The 19,517-nt window shown below is 41.2% G+C and overlaps 1 protein-coding gene across 1 annotated transcript in view; it reads left to right on the top strand.

Moving 5' to 3' along the window:
• OBSCN (obscurin, cytoskeletal calmodulin and titin-interacting RhoGEF) overlaps window positions 1-19,517 on the top strand; it is a 216,267-nt gene that overhangs the window by 107,425 nt on the left and 89,325 nt on the right. The window contains 1 exon segment of the mRNA XM_070460853.1: window positions 722-997. Coding sequence (XP_070316954.1) covers window positions 722-997 — 276 coding nt within the window.

Genomic DNA, 19,517 nt, shown 5'->3' with positions numbered 1-19,517 from the left:
TTTAACAGAGGACTCAATCAGAGAGTGAAAATGCAAGTCACAAAGTTGGGAACATCCTTAAAACCTACCTATGTGTCATTCTCTGGTATTTAAATGGATAAAGAGTGGCCAGAGGTGAATCTTGAGAACAGAGAGCCTACTATTAGTAAGTGGAAAAAAGATTTGAATGGTTTCACTAAGAAGAAGAAAACAGTAATGGGGAACCCAGTTCTAAGGGGGAAGGTACTTCTTCATTCCTCAGATGATGACAAAGAAAGTCACAGGGAGGTGGAAGTACTCCTCCCATATTGCTACCAGTTGACAATACTGAGAGTAGGCAAGGGTGCCGAGCCTCGGACATCTCCATGGACTGCAGGTGAAAGTTCCCTGCATAAGCCTATGGAGAAGACTGGGGCATCATGTAGGGAGGTTGGGGGATACTTGCCTTGTTATCCTGCAGATGTCATAAACGGGGAGATGTCTTCTCCAACGAACCTTCCCGTGTGGGACCAGCTCATACAGGTGGACCTGTGGGAAAATGCGTAGACTGTGTCACTTGTTCCTGAGAATGTCTGAAGGACATCTGCAGGGCACAGGGCTGGTGCAGAGCCTGGAAAAGTCTCCAGCTTCACTACCCCCGCCTGGACCCTCCCACCTCCCCATCCAGGTCTTCTCTGCCCGGGGCTGCCGTCCTGACTGTGATGGGGTCTCTGACCCTGTGTCTCCCCCTCTGTGTCCCCAGAGCCCTCGGCGGTGTTTGCCAAGGAGCAGCCGGCACGCAGTGACGTGCAGGCCGTGGCGGGAACCAGCGCCACGCTGAGCTGCGAGGTGGCCCAGGCCCAGACGGAGGTGACGTGGTACAAGGACGGCAAGAAGCTGAGTTCGAGCTCGAAAGTGCGTGTGGAGGCCACGGGCCGTGGGCGGCGGCTGGTGGTGCAGCAGGCGGGCAAGGCGGACGCCGGAGAGTACAGCTGCGAGGCCAGGGGCCAGAAGGTCTCCTTCCACCTGGACGTCACAGGTCAGTCCTGGAGGGGGACGCTGAGCTAGCCTGTGTGCTGGTGCTGAGGGGACTGGCTTTCAGGCATGAGTGCCTTGAACCTTCATCTCTTCAGTCTCCCTGTCTTCTCCATCCCATTGGAGGCCCATTTTGACCTGGAAGAGGATGGATGGGGAGAGTGCATATGGAAAGAAGAAAGGTTGTTTCTGTCCCCCTGTTGCCAGGCAGTGGGGCTCAGTCACAGTGTCTTAGCACCTGCCCAGAACTTTCCTGCTTTTCCTGGCGTTGGGACCCTGGCTCTCCCTGATGCCAGGGGGCTGAGGTAGGCCTGGGGATGTGTGACTTTCCTCCCACCATGCATTTTTCCGGAGAGCCAGCACACATCCTCATCAGGCACCTAATGCGAGTTCTCACTTGGTCAGCTGTTTCAGTGTGATGTATCCCTGACAATCTTCTCTCGCATTCTCTCAGGAGTAAAGTTTGAATGATCAAACTTGAGGTTTCTGGGAGGTCTTCCCTCCATTTCCCTAGATACAGGAGGTCAGTGGGAGAATGCTCCTTGTTACTGAGATAGGCAGAGGGAGTTTTGCGGCACAGAGGGCTGGTAGAAAGCCTGTAGAAGGTCTCCTTCCCTGTCACCATCCAGGCCTTGTGTTCATGTTCTGTTTCTGTCATGTGGTGTCTTTTATCCTGTGTATCAGTCCTTTTGCTGTAGTCCTCAGTGGTGTTTGAGTAGCACCTGGCATGTAGAGTGGTATGGGTCAAAGTGGTGCTTTTTCCTGCTGAAATGTGAGGTGGTGCATAACTGGTTTGAGTGAGTGGTCTAAGGATGGGAAGAAGCTGAGTCGAGTTTGAAAGTATGTATGGAGTTAAGGCCTTTGGGATGTAGCTGTCTGTACATCAGTTTGGCAAGATTGACATCAGGTAATACTCTGTTTTTCCTAGGACCTGAATGTATTTTTCCATCTATATAAGTGAGTTTTCTTGGGATACCAAATTATCATATTTTGCAATGAGGATAGGACACCCGTATAGCCAAGAGATTCTGGTGCTCTTTTTTTTTTAATTGATTTCCTGAATTCTTTTATCCTGTATTCTTTCATCTTTATTGCCAATGTTGAGCCAAGAAAGCATGGGTGAGTGAGTGTATTCTGGAGGGAGAGAGGCAGTTCTTTTATACCATGCATTGTTTTCCATGTAATAATGCTCAGTCACATTTTCATAAGTGTTCAGACTCCACTGGTGGTCCTGGGTGTCTATTACTCAGGCTCTGCCTGAGCTATAGGGCTGAGGTAGACAAGATATCTTTCCCCTGGGGTTTTCCTGGCAGATTCTTACCCAGAACACTTGAGAGTTCCTGTTAGCAAGAATTCACTGAACCAGAATAAGAGAAAATTTTGGCCACACAGTACTTCTTGGAATTATTTCATGGCAGGATTTTGGGTTATAAATCTTTGGATATTCAGGGATAGATATAAATCTTTAGATATTCTGGGATAGCAACTTTCACATGGATGAGTAAACTCCCTGAACACAGATGTAGCAAAACCTAGTCCATGTTTTGTTGTAATGTGTATACAAAATTCATGAAAATAGAGAAGACTGCAAATTGATCAGTTCCTAGAAAACTATGTCAAAACTCACAAAGTGGAAAACAAGCAAGTTGTAAAGGCCCCAATATTTTAAATAAGTGGAATCATAATAAACAGTCTTCTCACAGCAGAATATCTAAGCCCACTTGCTCTATTGTTAAAATGTACTGATTATTCTGGTAAGAAATTATTCCACATTCACAGAGATTCTTCTGTAGTATTGAAAAATGGAATGCATTCTCTAATTATTTTACATAGAGAACATATCATTGATACCAAAATCTGACAAGGTAATTATTAAGAAGTAACACAGTTAATCTGTTGATGATATTAAGGCTAATATCTTCCACAAAATAATAGTAAACTGAATTCAGCAGTTTATTAAGAGGAAAATACACTACAGCAACGGTCATATTCCAGGAGCGCAAGGTTGGTTTAAAACAAGAATCCGAGAGAACAGCATTGAAACATGTATATTATCTAGGGTGAAACAGATCACTAGCCCAGGCTTGATGCATGAGACAAGTGCTCGGGCCTGGTGCACTGGGAAGACTCAGAGGAATCGGGTGGAGAGGGAGGTGGGAGGGGGGATTGGGATGGAGAATACATGTAAATCCATGGCTGACTCACGTCAATGTATGACAAAAACCACTACAATATTGTAAAGTAATTAGCCTCCAACTAAGAAAAATAAATGGAAAAAAAAAAAAAATTAAAAAAATAAATAAATAAAAAATTTTTTAAAAATCAGGAGATTTCATATAAAAAAATAAAACAAGAATCAGTAGAAGATTTGATGAAAGGCTTAATGTCAATAAAAGAAAAATGATATGATCTCCCCAATAAATGGAGAATAAAAATACACAATAAAATATAGCTACATATATCCAAGAGAAATACTTGATAAAATTGAGCATTAATTCTTGCCATAAAATTCTTACCAAAGTATAAGGATTCTTCTTTTATCTAATAATTGGCAGTATAGAGGAAAACTGGTTATCCTCGTATATAAAGTGAAACCTTGAAGGCATTGCCTTTGCAGTAGGAACAAGATAAGGAAGCCAGTTTTCACCACTTTGATGCTGCATTCATAACACGCTAAGGAGGGAAATAAAAGATTAAAACTTGGAAAAATAAAAATGAAACCTGTAGATGATATGATTAGCAATTTAGAAAATCTAGAAACATTGATTACTACAGTTAGTAAGAGAATTGGTAAACGTTACTGCGTACAAAAACAATATTCAGAAAACAATTCTATATCTATATACCAGAAACAAACAACTGGAAAATGAAATTTTAAAAGAATGACAATAAGAGTATATGGGTCATATTACTAATTCCAAGATGTAAATAAATGTATACAAATCTATGGAAGACTCAGAGATGTTCACTTCCCATTAAATGGCAGGTCACAGTTCTTTTGGGTGTTGGAATATTGACAAGTTGATTGCAATGGCCAAAGAGAACCAAGTGAGTTTTAACAAAATGAGGACATTTGCTCCAACCTAATCATGACTTTAAACAACAACAAAAAAACATTACAGCAATTGAGACAAGTGGGTCTCAATGCAGAGATAAATAGCCCAAAGGAATGGAATGGTGAGCTCACACTGAAGTGTAGAGAAAGGAGGATCTTTTCACCATTGATGGTAAGGCCATTAACCATAGACAAATAAAATAACATTGGAATCTACCTCCTACCACACAAAGAACCAACTCCAGGCAGGTTAGAGACCTCTGTGTGAAAGGTAAAACAAGCTTTTATATGATAATAAAGATTATTTAATGACCACGGGATAATGAAAGATTTTTAACCAGAACATAAATGCAGAAACCACAAAGGACAAATGGATATACTTGCCTTAGTTAAATAACTTAATCTCACCAGAAACATTATTTAAAAAATGAAAAAACATAGCACAAAAGTGGGAGGATAGATAAACATATGTAACCATCAACACTTTTTCACTCTCCTCTTTCACTTTCATCAAGAGACTCTTTAGTTCTTCTTCACTTTCTGCCATAGGGGTGGTGTCATTTGCATATCTGAGGTTATTGATATTTCTCCTGGCAATCTTGATTCCAGCTTGTGCTTCCTCCAGCCCAGCGTTTCTCATGATGTACTCTGCATATTAGGTAAATAAGCAGGGTGACAATATACAGCCTTGACATACTCCTTTTCCTATTTGGAATTCAGTTTGTTGTTCCATATCCAGTTCTAACTGTTGCTTCCTGACCTGCATACAGGTTTCTCAAGAGGCTAGTCAGGTGGTCTGGTATTCCCATCTCTTTCAGAATTTTCCACAGTTTATTGTGATCTACACAGTCAAAGGCTTTGGCGTAGTCAATAAAGCAGAAATAGATGTTTTTCTGGAACTCTCTTGCTTTTTCAATGATCCAGCAGATGTTGGCAATTTAATTTCAGGTTCCTCTGCCTTTTCTAAAACTAGCTTGAACATCTGGAAGTTCACAGTTCACGTATTGCTGAAGCCTGGCTTGGACAATTTTGAGTATTACTTTACTAGTGTGTGAGATGAGTGCAATTGTGCAGTAGTTTGAGCATTCTTTGGCATTGCCTTTCTTAGGGATTGGAATGAGAACGGTTTTCCAGTCCTGTGGCCACTGCTGAGCTTTCCAAATTTGCTGGCATATTGAGTGCAGCACTTTCACAGCATCTTTTAGGATTTGAAATAGCTCAACAGGAATTCCATCTGCTTTGTTCGTAGTGATGCTTCCTAAGGCCCAGTTGACTTCACATTCCAGGATGTCTGGCTCTAGGTAAGTGATCACACCATCATGATTATCTGGGTCGTGAAGATCTTTTTTGGTACAGTTCTTCTGTGTATTCTTGCCACCTCTTCTTAATATCTTCTGCTTCTGTTAGGTCCATACCATTTCTGTTCTTTTTTGAGCCCATCTGCATGAAATGTTTCTTTGATATCTCTAATTTTCTTGAAGAGTTCTCTAGTCTTTCCCATTCTATTGTTTTTCTCTACTTCTTTGCATTGATTGCTGAGAAAGGCTTTCTTATCTCTCCTTGCTACTCTTTGGAACTCTGCATTCAAATGGGAATATTTTTCCTTTTCTCCTTTGCTTTTCACTTCTCTTCTCTTCACAACTATTTGTAAGGCCTCCTCAGGCAGGCATTTTGCTTTTTTGCATTTCTTGTTCTTGGGGATAGTCTTGCTCCCTATCTCCTGTACAATGTCACGAACTTCCGTCCATGGTTCATCAGGCAGCCTGTCTATCGCATCTAGTCCTTTAAATCTATTTCTCATTTCCAGTGTATAATCTTAAGGGATTTGATTTAGGTAATACCTGAATGGTCTAGTGGTTTTCTGTACTTTCATTAATTTAAGTCTGAATTTTGCAACAAGGAGTTCATGATCTGAGTCACAGTCAGCTCCCAGTCTTGTTTTTGTTGACCGTATAGAGCTTCTCCATCTTTGGCTACAAAGAAAATAATCAATCTGATTTCAGAGTTGGCCATCTGGTAATGTCCATGTGTAGAGTGTTCTCTTAAAGAGGAGAGTCAAAAAGTTGGCTTAAAGCTCAACATTCAGAAAACTAAGATCATGGCATCCGGTCCCATCACTTCATGGCAAATAGATGTGGAAACAGTGGCTGACTTTATCTTGGGGGGCTCCAAAATCACTGCAGATGGTGACTGCAGCCATGAAATTAAAAAACACTTACTCCTTGGAAGAAAAGTTATGACCAACCTAGACAGCATATTAAAAAACAGAGACATTACTTTGCCAAGAAAGGTCTGTCTAGTCAAAGCTATGGTTTTTCCAGTAGTCATACATGAATGTGAGAGTTGGACTGTGAAGAAAGCTGAGCACCGAAGAATTGATGCTTTTGAACTGTGGTGTTGGAGAAGACTCTTGAGAGTCCCTTGGACTGCAAGGAGATCCAGATAGTCCATCCTAAAGGAAATCAGTCCTGAGTTTTCATTGGAAGGACTGATGTTAAAGCTGAAACTCCAATACTTTGACCACCTGATGCGAAGAGCTGACTCATTTGAAAAGACCCTGATGCTGGAAAAGACTGGGGGCAGGAGGAGAAGGGGACGACAGAGGATGAGATGGTTGGATGGCATCACCGACTCAATGGACATGAGTTTGGGTGGACTCCGGGAGTTTGTGATGGACAGGGAGACCTGGTGTGCTGCGATTCATGGGGTCGCAAAGAGTTGGACACGACTGAGCAACTGAACTGAACTGAACTGAACCATCAACACTGTATAACATTTAATTATATAAAGAGCTCCTAAATTAATCTGGAAAAAACAGACTGCAAATTTTGAAAATTCTACAAAACTTGAACCACCAAAGAGTAAACTACAGAATAACTGTAAAACTAATATTCTTCAGTTTGTGAATCATTCAGTCAGTTCAGTCGCGCCCAACTCTCTGCGACCCCATGAGTCGCAGCACGCCAGGCCTCCTTGTCCATCACCAACTCCCAGAGTTTACTCAAACTCATGTCCATCGAGTTGGTGATGCCATCCAGCCATCTCATCCTCTGTCGTCCCCTTCTCCTCCTGCCCCCAATCCCTCCCAGCATCAGGGTCTTTTCCAATGAGTCAACTCTTTGCATCAGGTGGCCAAAGTATTGGAGTTTCAGCTTCAGCATCAGTCCTTCCATTCAACACCCAGGACTGATCTCCTTTAGGATAGACTGGTTGAATCTCCTTGTAGTCCAAGGGACTCTCAAGAGTCTTCTCCAACACCACAGTTCAAAAGCATCAATTCTTCGGTGCTCAGCTTTCTTCACAGTCCAACTCTCACATCCACAGATGACCACTGGAAAAACCATAGCCTTGACCAGATGGACCTTTGTTGGCAAAGTTCATTAGGACCATGCAATAGATAGCCACAGTGGAGTAGCTTCCCTCTCGTCAGGTCGCCAACAGCTGACACCACTGAGAGTGTGGTTAGGGTGGAGCCTCAGGAGCTCGTTCACTGCAGACGAGAACGTGCCCTGAACAGCCGTATGGGAAGGACTCTGGCCTCCCATAGGAAGGTTGAGGAATGCATGACTCTGGAAGTCTTCTCCTAGAGGACTTGTGCATGAGAGACATCTTTCACAACTTCTCATTGAAACAGCCTCCACAGATCAGGGGTAGAATATAGAAATAAATGGTGTTGCTTGTTGCTGAGAAGGTGGTGGAGTTTCTCTAGGTCACAGAGCTGGTGTAAAGCCTGGAGAAGCTTCCTGTCTTCTTGCCTCCCTGTTTAATCTTTCTTTCCTCAGTGTTGCATCTTGACATAGATGGGGTCTCTGACCCTGTGTCTCCCCCTCTGTCCCCAGAGCCCTCAGTGGTGTTTGCCAAGGAGCAGCCGGCACGCAGTGACGTGCAGGCCGTGGCGGGAACCAGCGCCACGCTGAGCTGCGAGGTGGCCCAGGCCCAGACGGAGGTGGCGTGGTACAAGGACGGCAAGAAGCTGAGTTCGAGCTCGAAAGTGCGTGTGGAGGCCACGGGCCGTGGGCGGCGGCTGGTGGTGCGGCAGGCGGGCAAGGCGGACGCCGGGGTGTACAGCTGCGAGGCCGGGGGCCAGAAGGTCTCCTTCCACCTGGACGTCACAGGTCAGTCCTTTGTGGTACTTAGTCTTGTTTGGGGATGGTGGTTGAATTGCATTAGACCCTGATGTGCTCTCATTAGACGTCATCTCTTCAGGCTTCCCATCCTCCTACCTCCTATTTTCATGCCCATGACTAGGCCAAGGAAGGCACGATGGAAAGGGTGTGTATGAGAGGAAGGGGACTGTTCTTGAACACCTTGTGGTCCTTCCATATAGTAGTGTTTAATCACACATCCTGAGTGTTATTAAACCTGCCTAGACCCTTGTCATGTTCCTTGGTGTCCAGGACTGTGGCTCTATTGGATGCTTGAATTCTGAAGTAGACTAGTCATCTCACACCTGAGTTATGTGACTGTGCTTTTTTGGATGTCTGAATTTCTTTATGTAAGTATAAGGTTGACTAAACTTTGGGTTGATAATATTATTTGTTTTAAGACCCTCATGTACATTTATATGTAGACATGCCTAGGAGATATTATGGGTTTGGTTCCAGACCACTGTAATAAAGTGAATATTGATTGCAGTAAAGTGACTTAACAGATTTTTTGTTTTTCCAGTGCATATAAAAGTTATGTTTACACTATACTGTAGTCTGTTAAGTGTGCAATAGCAGTATGTTTTAAAATGTACATACTTTAGGCAAAAAATACTTTATTGCTAAAAATGCTAGCCATCATATGAGCCTTCAGTGAGTAGTGGTAACATCAGAGACCATTGATCAAAGATCACCATAGCATGTATCTGTTCAGTTCAGTCACTCAGTTGTGTCCAACTCTTTGCAACCCCATGGACTGCAGCATGCCAGGCTTCCCTGTCCATCACCAACTCCTGGAGCTTGCTCAAACTCATATTCATTGAGTCGGTGATGCCATCCAACCATCTCATCCTGTGTCATCTCCTTCTCTTCCTGCCTTCAATCTTTCCCAGCATCAGGGCCTTTTCCAGTGAGTCAGTACTTCGCATCAGGTGGCCAAAGTATTGGAGCTTCAGCTTCAGCCTCAGTCCTTCCAGTGAACACTCAGGACTGATTTCCTTTAGGATGGACTGGCTGGATCTCCTTGCAGTCCAAGGGACTCTTAAGAGTCTTCTCCAACACCACAGTTCAAAAGCATCAATTCTCCGGTGCTCAGCTTTCTTTATAGTTCAACTCTGACATCCATACATGACTACTGAAAAAACCGTAGCTTTGACTAGATGGACCTTTGTTGCCAAAGTAATGTCTCTGCTTTTTAATATGCTATCTAGGTTGGTCATAGCTTTTCTTCCAAGGTCATGGAAGCTTTTCTTCAGTAGCATTTCTGCCATAAAACAATGCAAATCAGCCATAAGTGTGTGTGTATATATATCCCCTTCCCCTTGAGACTGCCTCCCACTCCCCCGCTCCCACTGCACCCCCAGATGATCACAGAGCACCAAGCTGACTCCGTGTGCTATAGAGCAGCTTCCTACTAGCCATCTGTTTCACACATGGTAGTGCGTATATATCAGTGCTGCTGTCCCAACTGGTCCCTCTCCTTCCCCCTCACCCCATCCACAAGTCCACTCTCTGTGTCTGCATCTCTGTTCCTGCCATGAAAATAGGTCCTTCAGTATCATGTTTCTAGATTCCACATATGTGTTAATATATAATACTTGTTTTTCTCTTTTTGACTTTCTTCATGCTGTATGTCAGGCTAGGTTCACCCACATTACGACAGATGACTCAATTTTATTCCTTTTTATGCCCAAGTGATATTCCATTGTGTATATGGACCACATCGTCTTTATCCAGTCATCTGTCTACGGACATCTAGGTTGCTTCCTTGTCTTGGCGATTGTAAACAGCACTACGGTGAACAGCGTGGTATACGTGTCTTTTTGATTTATGGTTTTCTCAGGTATATGTTCAGTAGTGGGATTGCTGGGTCATATGGTAGTTTAATAGTTTTTTAATGAACCTCTGTACTGTTCTTCAAAGTGGTTGTATCAATTTACATTCCCACCAGTAGTGTAAGAGGGTTCCCTTTTCCCCCACACCCTTTCCAGCATTTCCACCCTTTCAAACATTTCCAGCATGTTTGTAGACTATTTTTGATGCTGGCCATTCTGACTGGTGTGAGATGATACCTCATTGTAGTTTTGATTTGCATTTTTCTAATAGTGATGTTGAGCATCTTTTCATATGCCTCTTGACCATCTGTATGTCTTCTTTGAAGAGATGTCTATTTAGGTCATTTTTTGATTGGGTTGTTTGTTTTTTGATATTGGTCTTCATGAGTTGCCTGTATATTTTGGAGATTAATCCTTTGTCTGTTGCTTTGTTTGAAAATATTTTCTCCCATTCTGAGGGTTGTCCTTTTGTCTTATTTATGATTTCCTTTGCTGTACAAAAGCTTTTAAGTTTAATTATATACCATTTGTTCATTTTCCTTTTTATTTTCATTGCTCTAGGAGGTGGGTCAAAAAAGATCTTGCTGTGGCTTATGTCAAGAGTGTTTTTCCTATGTTTTCCTCTAAGAATTTTATAGTGTCCAGTCTTACCTTTAGGTCTTTAATCCATTTTGAGTTTATTTTTGTGGATGGTGTTAGGGAGTGTTCTGATTTCATTCTTTCACATGTAGCTGTCCAGTTTTCCCAGCACCGCTTATTGAAGAAGCTGTCTTTTCTCCATATTCTCAATGTCTCCAAGGTATATTCTTGCCTCCTTTGTCAAAGACAAGGTGCCCATATCTTATCTCGGCTTTATATCTTGTCCTGTTGGTCTGTATTTCTGTTTTTGTGTCAGTATCATGCTGTCTTGGTGACTGTAGCTTTGTATTATAGTTTGAAGTCAGAGAGCCAGCTCCATTTTTCTGTCTCAAGATTGCTTTGTCTCTTCAGGGTCTTTTGTGTTTCCATATAAATTATACCATTTTTTTGTTCTAATTCAGTAAAGAATGCCATTAGTAATTTGATAGGAATTGCACTGAGGTTGTAGATTGCTTTGCATAGTGTAGTCATTTTCACTATATATTGATTCTTCCAATCCAAGAACATGCTCTATTTCTTCATCTGTTTGTGTCCTCTTGGATTTCTTTCATCAGTATTTTATAGTTTTGTGAGTACAGATCTTTTGCTTCCTTAGGTAGGTTTATTCCTGGATATTTTATTCTTTTTGTCTTGATGGTAAACAGGATTGTTTTCTTAATTTCTCTTTCTGCTCTTTCATTGTTAGTATAAAGGAATGAAAGAGATTTCTGTGTATTAATTTTGTATCTTGCAACTTTACTAAATTCATTGATCACGTCCAGTAGTTTTTCTAGTGGCATCTTTAGAATTTTCTATGTGTGATAACTTGTCATCTGCCTACACTGACACTTTTACTTCTTTTCCAATTTGGATTTCTTTTATTTCTTTAACTTCTGTGAGTGCCATAGTGAGGACTTCCAAAACTATATTGAATGAGAGTGGTGAGAGTGGACATCCTTGTCTTGTTCCTGATCTTAAGGGAAGTGCTTTCAGATTTTCACCATTGAGAATGATGGTTTACTGTGGGTTTGTTGTAGATGGCCTTTATTATGTTGAGGTAGGTTCCCTCTGTGCCAGTTTTCTGGAGAATTTTTATCATAAATGGTTATTGAATTTTGTCAGAAGCTTTTTCTGCCTCTATTGAGATGATCATATGTGTTTGGTTTTTTTTTTTTTTTGACTTTCCAGAAAGTATTTTATTTTATTTTTTTTCATTTATTTTTATTAGTTGGAGGCTAATTACTTTACAATATTGTAGTGGGTTTTGTCATACATTGACATGAATCAGCCATGGATTTACATGTATTCCCCATCTCGATCCCCCCTCCCACCTCCCTCTCTACCCAATCTCTCTGGGTCTTCCCAGTGCACCAGGCCCGAGCACTTGTCTCATGCATCCAACCTGGGCTGGTGATCTGTTTCACTATAGATAATATACATGTTTCAATGCTGTTCTCTCGAAACATCCCACCCTCGCCTTCTCCCACAGAGTCCAAAAGTCTGTTCTATACATCTGTGTCTCTTTTTCTGTTTTGCATATAGGGTTATCGTTACCATCTTTCTAAATTCCATATATATGTGTTAGTATACTGTAATGGTCTTTATCTTTCTGGCTTATTTCGCTCTGTATAATGGGCTCCAGTTTCATCCATCTCATTAGAACTGATTCAAATGAATTCTTTTTAATGGCTGAGTAATATTCCATGGTATATATGTACCACAGCTTCCTCATCCATCCATCTGCTGATGGGCATCTAGGTTGCTTCCATGTCCTGGCTATTATAAACAGTGCTGTGATGAACATTGGGGGTGCACGTGTCTCTTTCAGATCTGGTTTCCTCAGTGTGTATGCCCAGAAGTGGGATTGCTGGGTCATATGGCAGTTCTGTTTCCAGTTTTTTAAGAAATCTCCACACTGTTCTCCATAGCGGCTGTACTAGTTTGCATTCCCACCAACAGTGTTATGGTTTTTATTCTCTAATTTGTTAATATGGTTATCACATTGTTTGATTAGTGTATACTGAAGAATCCTTGCATCCCTGGGATAACCACTTGATCATGATGTATGATTCTTTTAATGTGTTGTTGGCTTCTGTTTGTTAGTAGGTTTGTTAAGGATATTTGTGTCTTTGTTCATCAGTGATATTGGTCTGTAATTTCCTTTTTTTGTGTGATATCTTTTCTGATTTTGGTATCAGGGTGATAGTGGCCTCATAGAATGAATTTATAAGTGTTAATAATTCTGAGATTTTGGGGGAAAGAGTTTGAGAAGGATAGATGTTATCTCTTCTCTAAAAGTTTGCTCAAATTGTCTGTGAAGCTGTCTGGTCCTCGACTTTTGTTTGTTGGAATATTTTTAATTACATTTTGAATTTCACTACTTGTGATTGTCCTGTTTATATTTTCTAATTCTTCCTGGTTCAGTCTTGAAAGCATGCATGTATTTTTCCAAGAATTTATCCATTTTTCCCAGGTTGTCATTTTTTACTGGATTACAGTTGTTTATAGCAGTCTCTATGATCCTTTGTATATCTGAGTTGTCAGTTGTGATTTCTTCTTTTACATTTCTAATTTTACTGAGTCCTTGCTCTTTTTTTTCTTGAGGAGTCTGGTTGAAGATTTATCAATTTTGTTTACCTTCTCAAGGAACCAACTTTTACTTTTATTGATCTTTGCTATTGTTTTCTTATTTCCTATTTCATTTATTTCTGGTCTGATCTTTATGATTTCCTTTCTTCTATTGACTTTGGGTTTTCTTTCTCCTCTTTCTCTAGTTGGTTAGATTATTCATTTGAGATTTTTTTCTTGTGTATTGAGGTGAGATTGAATTGCTATAAGCTTCCCTTTTAGAACTGCTTTCACTGTGTCCGATAGATTTTGTATTGTCATGTTTTCAGCATCATTAGTTTCTATATATTTTTAAATTTCCTCTTTAATTTCTTCAGTGATCTCTTGTTTATTTAGCAGTGCACTGTTTAGTTTCTATGTGGTTTTTTTTTTTTACAGTTTTTTTCCCCCTGTAATTGATTTCTAAACTCATGGCATTGTGGTGGGAAAAAATGCTGATATGATTTCAATTTTGTCAAATTTTCCAAGGCTTGATATATGATCCAAGATGTGGTTTATCTTGGAGAATGCTCCATGTGCACTTGAGAAAAAAGTTTGTTCTCCTGCCTTTTAGGTGGAATGTCCTATAAATATCAATTAACTCTGGTCTGTTGTGTCATTGAAAGCTTGTTTGCTTAGTTATTTTCTGTTTGGATGATGTTTCCACTGGTATAAGTGGCGAGCTAAAGTCCCCCAATACTAATTGTGTTATGGTTGATTTCCATATGGTTGGAAATCATATGGATTTATGAAGTTTTCTTTTATGGTTGTTAGTGTTTGCCTTGTGTATTGAGGTGCTCCTGTTTCTATGCATAACTGTTTGTAATTGTTTTACCTTCTTGGATTGAATCTTTGACCATTATGTACTGTCCTCCTGATCTCTTTAACAATTTTTATTTTAAAGTCTATTTTATCTGTTATGAGTATTGCTACTCCAGCTTTCTTTTTATTCCCATTTGCATGGAATATCTTTTTCCACCTCTTACTTTCAGCCTGTATGTGTCCTTAGGTCTGAATGGGTCTCTCGTAGGCAGCATATACATGGGCCTTGTTTTTGTATCCATTCAGTGTCTGTCTTTTGGTTGGGGCATTTAATCCATTTACATTTATGTATGATTTATATGTTCCCATTACCATTTTCTCTACTGTTTTCTTAACTGGTGTTGAATTTTCTTTGCTTTTGCTTGTCTGTAAAGCTTTTGATTTCTCTGTCAAATCTGAATGAGATCTTTGCTGTATAGTCTTGGTTGTAGGCTTTTTTCCTTTCATTACTTTACATATATCCTGTCATTCCCTTCTGACCGGCAAAGTTTCTGCTGAAAAATCAGCTGATAGCCATATGGGGACTCCCTTGTATGTTATTTTTTGCTTTTCCACTGCTGCTTTTAATAGTTTTTCTTTATATTTAATTTTTATTAGTTTGATTAATATGTGTCTTGGTGTGTTTCTCCTTGAGCTTTTCCTATATGGGACTGTCTACACTTCCTGGATTTTGGTGGGTCTTTCCTCTCCCGTGTTAGGGAAGTTCTCAACTATTATCTCTTCAAATATCTTCTCAGACCCTTTTTCTTTCTCTTTTTCTGGGACCCCTATAATTCAAATGTTGGTGCATTTAATATAATATTGTCCCAGAGAGCTCTGAGACTATCTTCAGTTCTCTTCATTTTTTTCTTTATTCTGCTCCTTGGAAGTTATTTCCATCATTCTGTCTTCCAGTTCACTTATTCATTCTTCTGCCTCAGTTATTCTGCTATTGATTCCTTCTAGCATATTTTTAATTTTAGTTATTGCATTTTTCATCACTGTTTGTTCATTCTTTTGTCCTAGGTGTTTGTTTAATACATTTTCTTCATTCTATTTCTGAGATTTTGGATCATCTTTACTATCACTCCTCTGAATTATTTTTCAGATAGTTTCCTATTTCCTCCTCATTTATTTGATCCTATAGGTTTTTACCTTGCTCCTTTGTCTGTAACATATTTTTTTGTCATCCTAATTTTTTGTTTTTTTAATGAGTAGGAATGTGTTCCTATCTGTTTGTTTGGCCTGAGGTTTCTGACAGTGAAGTTTGTAGGCAGTTGGGTCAAACTGGGTCTTGGTGTTGAGATGTGGACCTCTGGGAGACCTTACTCTGATTAGTATTCCCTGAGGTCTGAGGTTCTCTATTAGTTCAGTGGTTCAGACTTGGTACGCCCACCACTAGAGCTCATTTCCAATCTCTGGCCCATGAACTGAGCTGTCACAAGTCACAGGACACTGCAAAAAAAAAAAGAAGAGCAGAACAAAAACAAAGGATAAAAATTATAATTTAGAAAACCAGCAGATATATTGGAAAAATAAGAATATATATGAAACAAACATACCAGAAGGTAAAACAGAACTCCAGTAGCAAAGGAAAAAACCCAAAGCCAAACCAAACCAAAACAAAAAGGACCAGAAAAAGCCTTGGCTGTGGGGGGCAGGGCTTAGGCAGGGTGGGGTTTAGGCTTAGGACCCAGGCCAGAAAAGGCCCTAGGTGGGTGCCAGGGGTGGCGCCCAGGCTCAACCTGTAGGGGACCCTCTGGAGTGCCTCTGGCCTCAAGTTTTAGAGGCCCAGGGCCTCAGCAAGCTCCCTGGAGCTGAGTGACCAGGGATGGAGAATGCTAGATGGGTTTCCCCGATCCCCAACCCCTCAGGTCCCTCCTAGTCCCTGCTGACCCAGGAAGGTACATGTGTCTCTGCAGGTGTGTAGACCCCTCCCTGCACCCAGCCGCCCCTCGGGTGTGCCTCCATGCCCTCCTGCCTCCACCTCTCCTCCCCCATCGCTGCCCCCCGCATCCTACCCGGTTGTTCAGGGGTTCCTCTGGTCTTCATGGGTGTCCAAGGCCCTCCACCAGCATCTGGTAAATATCCCGTTGGTGGGGAGACATGGACTCTGCATCATCAAATCTTGTGGGTGTTGAGGCCAATATCGTCAACAAAATACTGGCAAAGTCACTGAACAATGTTTGAAGGTGAGAATGGATTACGATGAAAGACATGGTCCAGGTATGCAGCATTGATTTAATATTCTGACCATTAGAAAACCAATATAATGCATGACATTAACTGATTGGAAGTGAGAAATGATGTGATTTTTCTCAGTAAATGCAGAATAAAAGTTTGATCAATTTTAACACCATAATCAATTTTATGCCATAAAATTCTATCAATAACCAAACTTTCCCTTACCTTGATAAATGGCATTCTAGGAAACACCAGCCAATATCACATTTAAAGTAAAACCTTGAAGGTTTTAATATGAGTTAGCGAACAAGAGAAGGGGGCCAACTGTCACCACTGCTGTCCAACGCTGCACAAAACAGAAGCGAGGTAAATGAAATGCATAAAAGTTGGAAAAGCATGGTGGAATTCAAAGATGACATGATTATCAATGCTGAAATTCAAGGATAAATGATTTGACTTAGAGCGTTTGGAAATATAAATGCACACAAATATTAACATACAGAAAACACTACTATACTTGTATACTAATTACAAACAGTTACTTTAAAATAGAATTTTAAAGCATTAATAATAGCATCAGAGGTATCATGTTTCTAATTCCAAATGTAATACAAGGTGCTTAATGTCTTTACGGGGGGAATAACATTTTTGAGAGATGATAAAGAAGGTCCTAAATAAATGGATAGAAATTCATGAAGGAATCTAGGATGTTCAATAACAGTCCATATCCAAGCAGATGTTCTTTGGGAGGGTGAAGAGTATTGAGAATTGACAGTCAAATTCAGTGTGAGCATTTGTTCTATCAATATTAAAAACTATTGTAAAGCTACAGTAATGTAGAAAGGTGGATCAATGAAGGGACAGTTATCAGACCAAAGGAACAGAAGAGAGAGTTTGCAAGACCTGTCCAGAGACGGACCTTTGTTCCACCCCCACATTTTTTTTTTTTTAGTGTGGTGGCTGTGCAAGGAGTGGAAAATGATGGTCTTTTTGTAAGAATTTGTTTTTCCATTTGACCATGTAAGGAAAAACAGTTCATCTGATAACACAAACCACACAGAACCAACTCCAGGTCGGTTAGAGACCTCAGAGTAAGAGAGAAAACCATAAAAACGCTTAGATGATGACTTAGATTGCCTTGTGGCTTTTGAGTAAGGGGAGATTCCTGACACAGAACACAAATGCACTACCATGGAACAAGAATGACAGACACATTTGACTGCATTAAAACTAAAAACTTAATAATAATAAAAAGCAAAGCTAAAAGCTTTCATTAGATTCATTCAGTTCAGTTCAGTCGCTCAGTCATGTCCAACTCTGTGCGACCCCGTGGACTGCAGCATGCCAGGCCTCCCTGACCTTCACCATCTCCCAGAGCTTGCTCAAATTCATGTCCATTGAGTCAGTGATGCCATCCAACCATCTCAATTCATCAGAAGACACCATAAAAGAGTGGCATGCAAGTCACACAGATATGGAAGAGAAAAGTTTTAGCATGCAAGTAGAAGTCCTAAAAATGAATATGAAAAAGGCAGACAGTGCTATTGAAAATCAGGCAAGTTCTTTAACTGTGACACCACAGAAGAGAAAATGACCAAAAAATGACCATAATTACAAAAAAGATTAATAAAGCTGCTTTGTGGGTCACCAAGACCGTACAGGAGACAGCCACAGGAAGTATCACCTCAGTCCACCAGATTGGCAACAGTTGACATACAGAATAGGCAAGAGGGTGGAGCCTCAGTAATTTTCATGCACTGTGGGTAGGAACGCTCTCTGCACAGTTGGGTGGGAGAGACTGGCTTCATCTAGGAAGGTTGAGACTTTATCTAGGAAGAAGACTCTGCCTTCATCTAGGAAGTTTGCATGGATCATGACTCCCCGCCCCCTGCCCCCCACAGACCCTATATACAGAGAAGTCTTTTGCAATGTTCTCACTTAGAACTGCCCACTTGGAGCTGTGGCCAAATGTATGGATAAATTGTGTCACCGCTGCTGATAAGGTATGGGGCCTCTTGGGCACATATCTAGTGCAGAGCTTAGAGAAGTTTCTAGTCTTCCTACCTCCCTGTGCAGTCCCTTTCCCCCTCCTGTTGCCTTCCTGCCTTAGATGATCATGTCTTTAACTTTGTACTTCCCTCCTTGTCCCCGGAGTCCATGGCTGTACATCATTTGCCAGGGATCAGCCGGTGTTGAGTGAAGGGCGTACTGTGACTGGGGGGACAGCCATGCTGAGCTGCAAGGTAGCCCAGACCCAGAGGGAAGTGACATGGTTCAAAGATGAGAAGAAGCTGAGTGCCAGCTCAGAAGTGCATGAAGAGACCCAGGACCATGCTCAGCGGCTGGTGGTGCAGCAGGCAGGGAAAGCAGACACTGGGGAACACAGCTCTGAGGCTGGAGGCTGGAAGGTCTCCTTGGGCATGGACATAACGGGGGGTTCTGACTGAGAGCATTCGGAGGAGATGATGGGACTGACTAATAGACTCACTGGACCCTAGTGCTCTTTACATTAGAGTTCTTCCTTCAAGTCTCCCATCCTTCCACTTCTTATGCCCATGGCCGAACCAAGGGAATTTAAACTGGAGGGGCATGTATATGGAAGGGAGCTTGGCCCTTCTTGTAAACTTCAGGTAGTGTTTGATGTAAACACTTACTCACATGTCCCAGCAGCTGTATAGAATCTTCCCCGTATTGAGGACTCTCGAATCCACCTGGTGCTTGAGGTTTGAAGTAGACCAGATGTCTCTCACCTGGGACTATGTGCATATCCTTCTGTTGACTGTTTTGGCTGTTCCCACATCCCTCACCTGCCACCACATGAGAGTTCTTACTAGTGAGACCTATTTGAATTTCACTGAACCAAAATTAAGGGGACTTTTTTCTTTTGGCCACATAATCATGCTTGGAATGATCTCAACATTAAAATTTGGTTCATAGTAGTTTAGGTGTTCTGGGAGGCTCTTTTCTCTTTTCACTCCATGTACCAAATTCTAGATGCAGGTTTTGTCTCAGCGCCTGTGAACAGTAAAAAGGAGCTGACTGTTGGTAGGTATGCACCTGTGATATGTGCCTGAGGTTTAGAATGCTCTTTTCAAACTACATGTTGTTTTTCTCTGTCTTCAGTTAGAACATTTGTGTCAGTATTCTTGGAGTTTGATTGGTAAGCTTACAGGTGGAAACGAGTAAGTAGCTAATACTGTACCACTGCACTTTGTTAAAGATGAGTGTTTGTAGTAGCAGCAGCCATGGTCTCATAAGACAGTATTTACTTTATAGAAT

The sequence above is a fragment of the Odocoileus virginianus genome, chromosome 3 (genome assembly GCF_023699985.2).
Source record: "Odocoileus virginianus isolate 20LAN1187 ecotype Illinois chromosome 3, Ovbor_1.2, whole genome shotgun sequence".
Classification (NCBI taxonomy): Eukaryota; Metazoa; Chordata; class Mammalia; order Artiodactyla; family Cervidae; genus Odocoileus; species Odocoileus virginianus.
The sequence above is the reverse complement of the archived record's forward strand: the minus strand, read 5'-3'. Positions and strand labels throughout refer to the sequence as shown.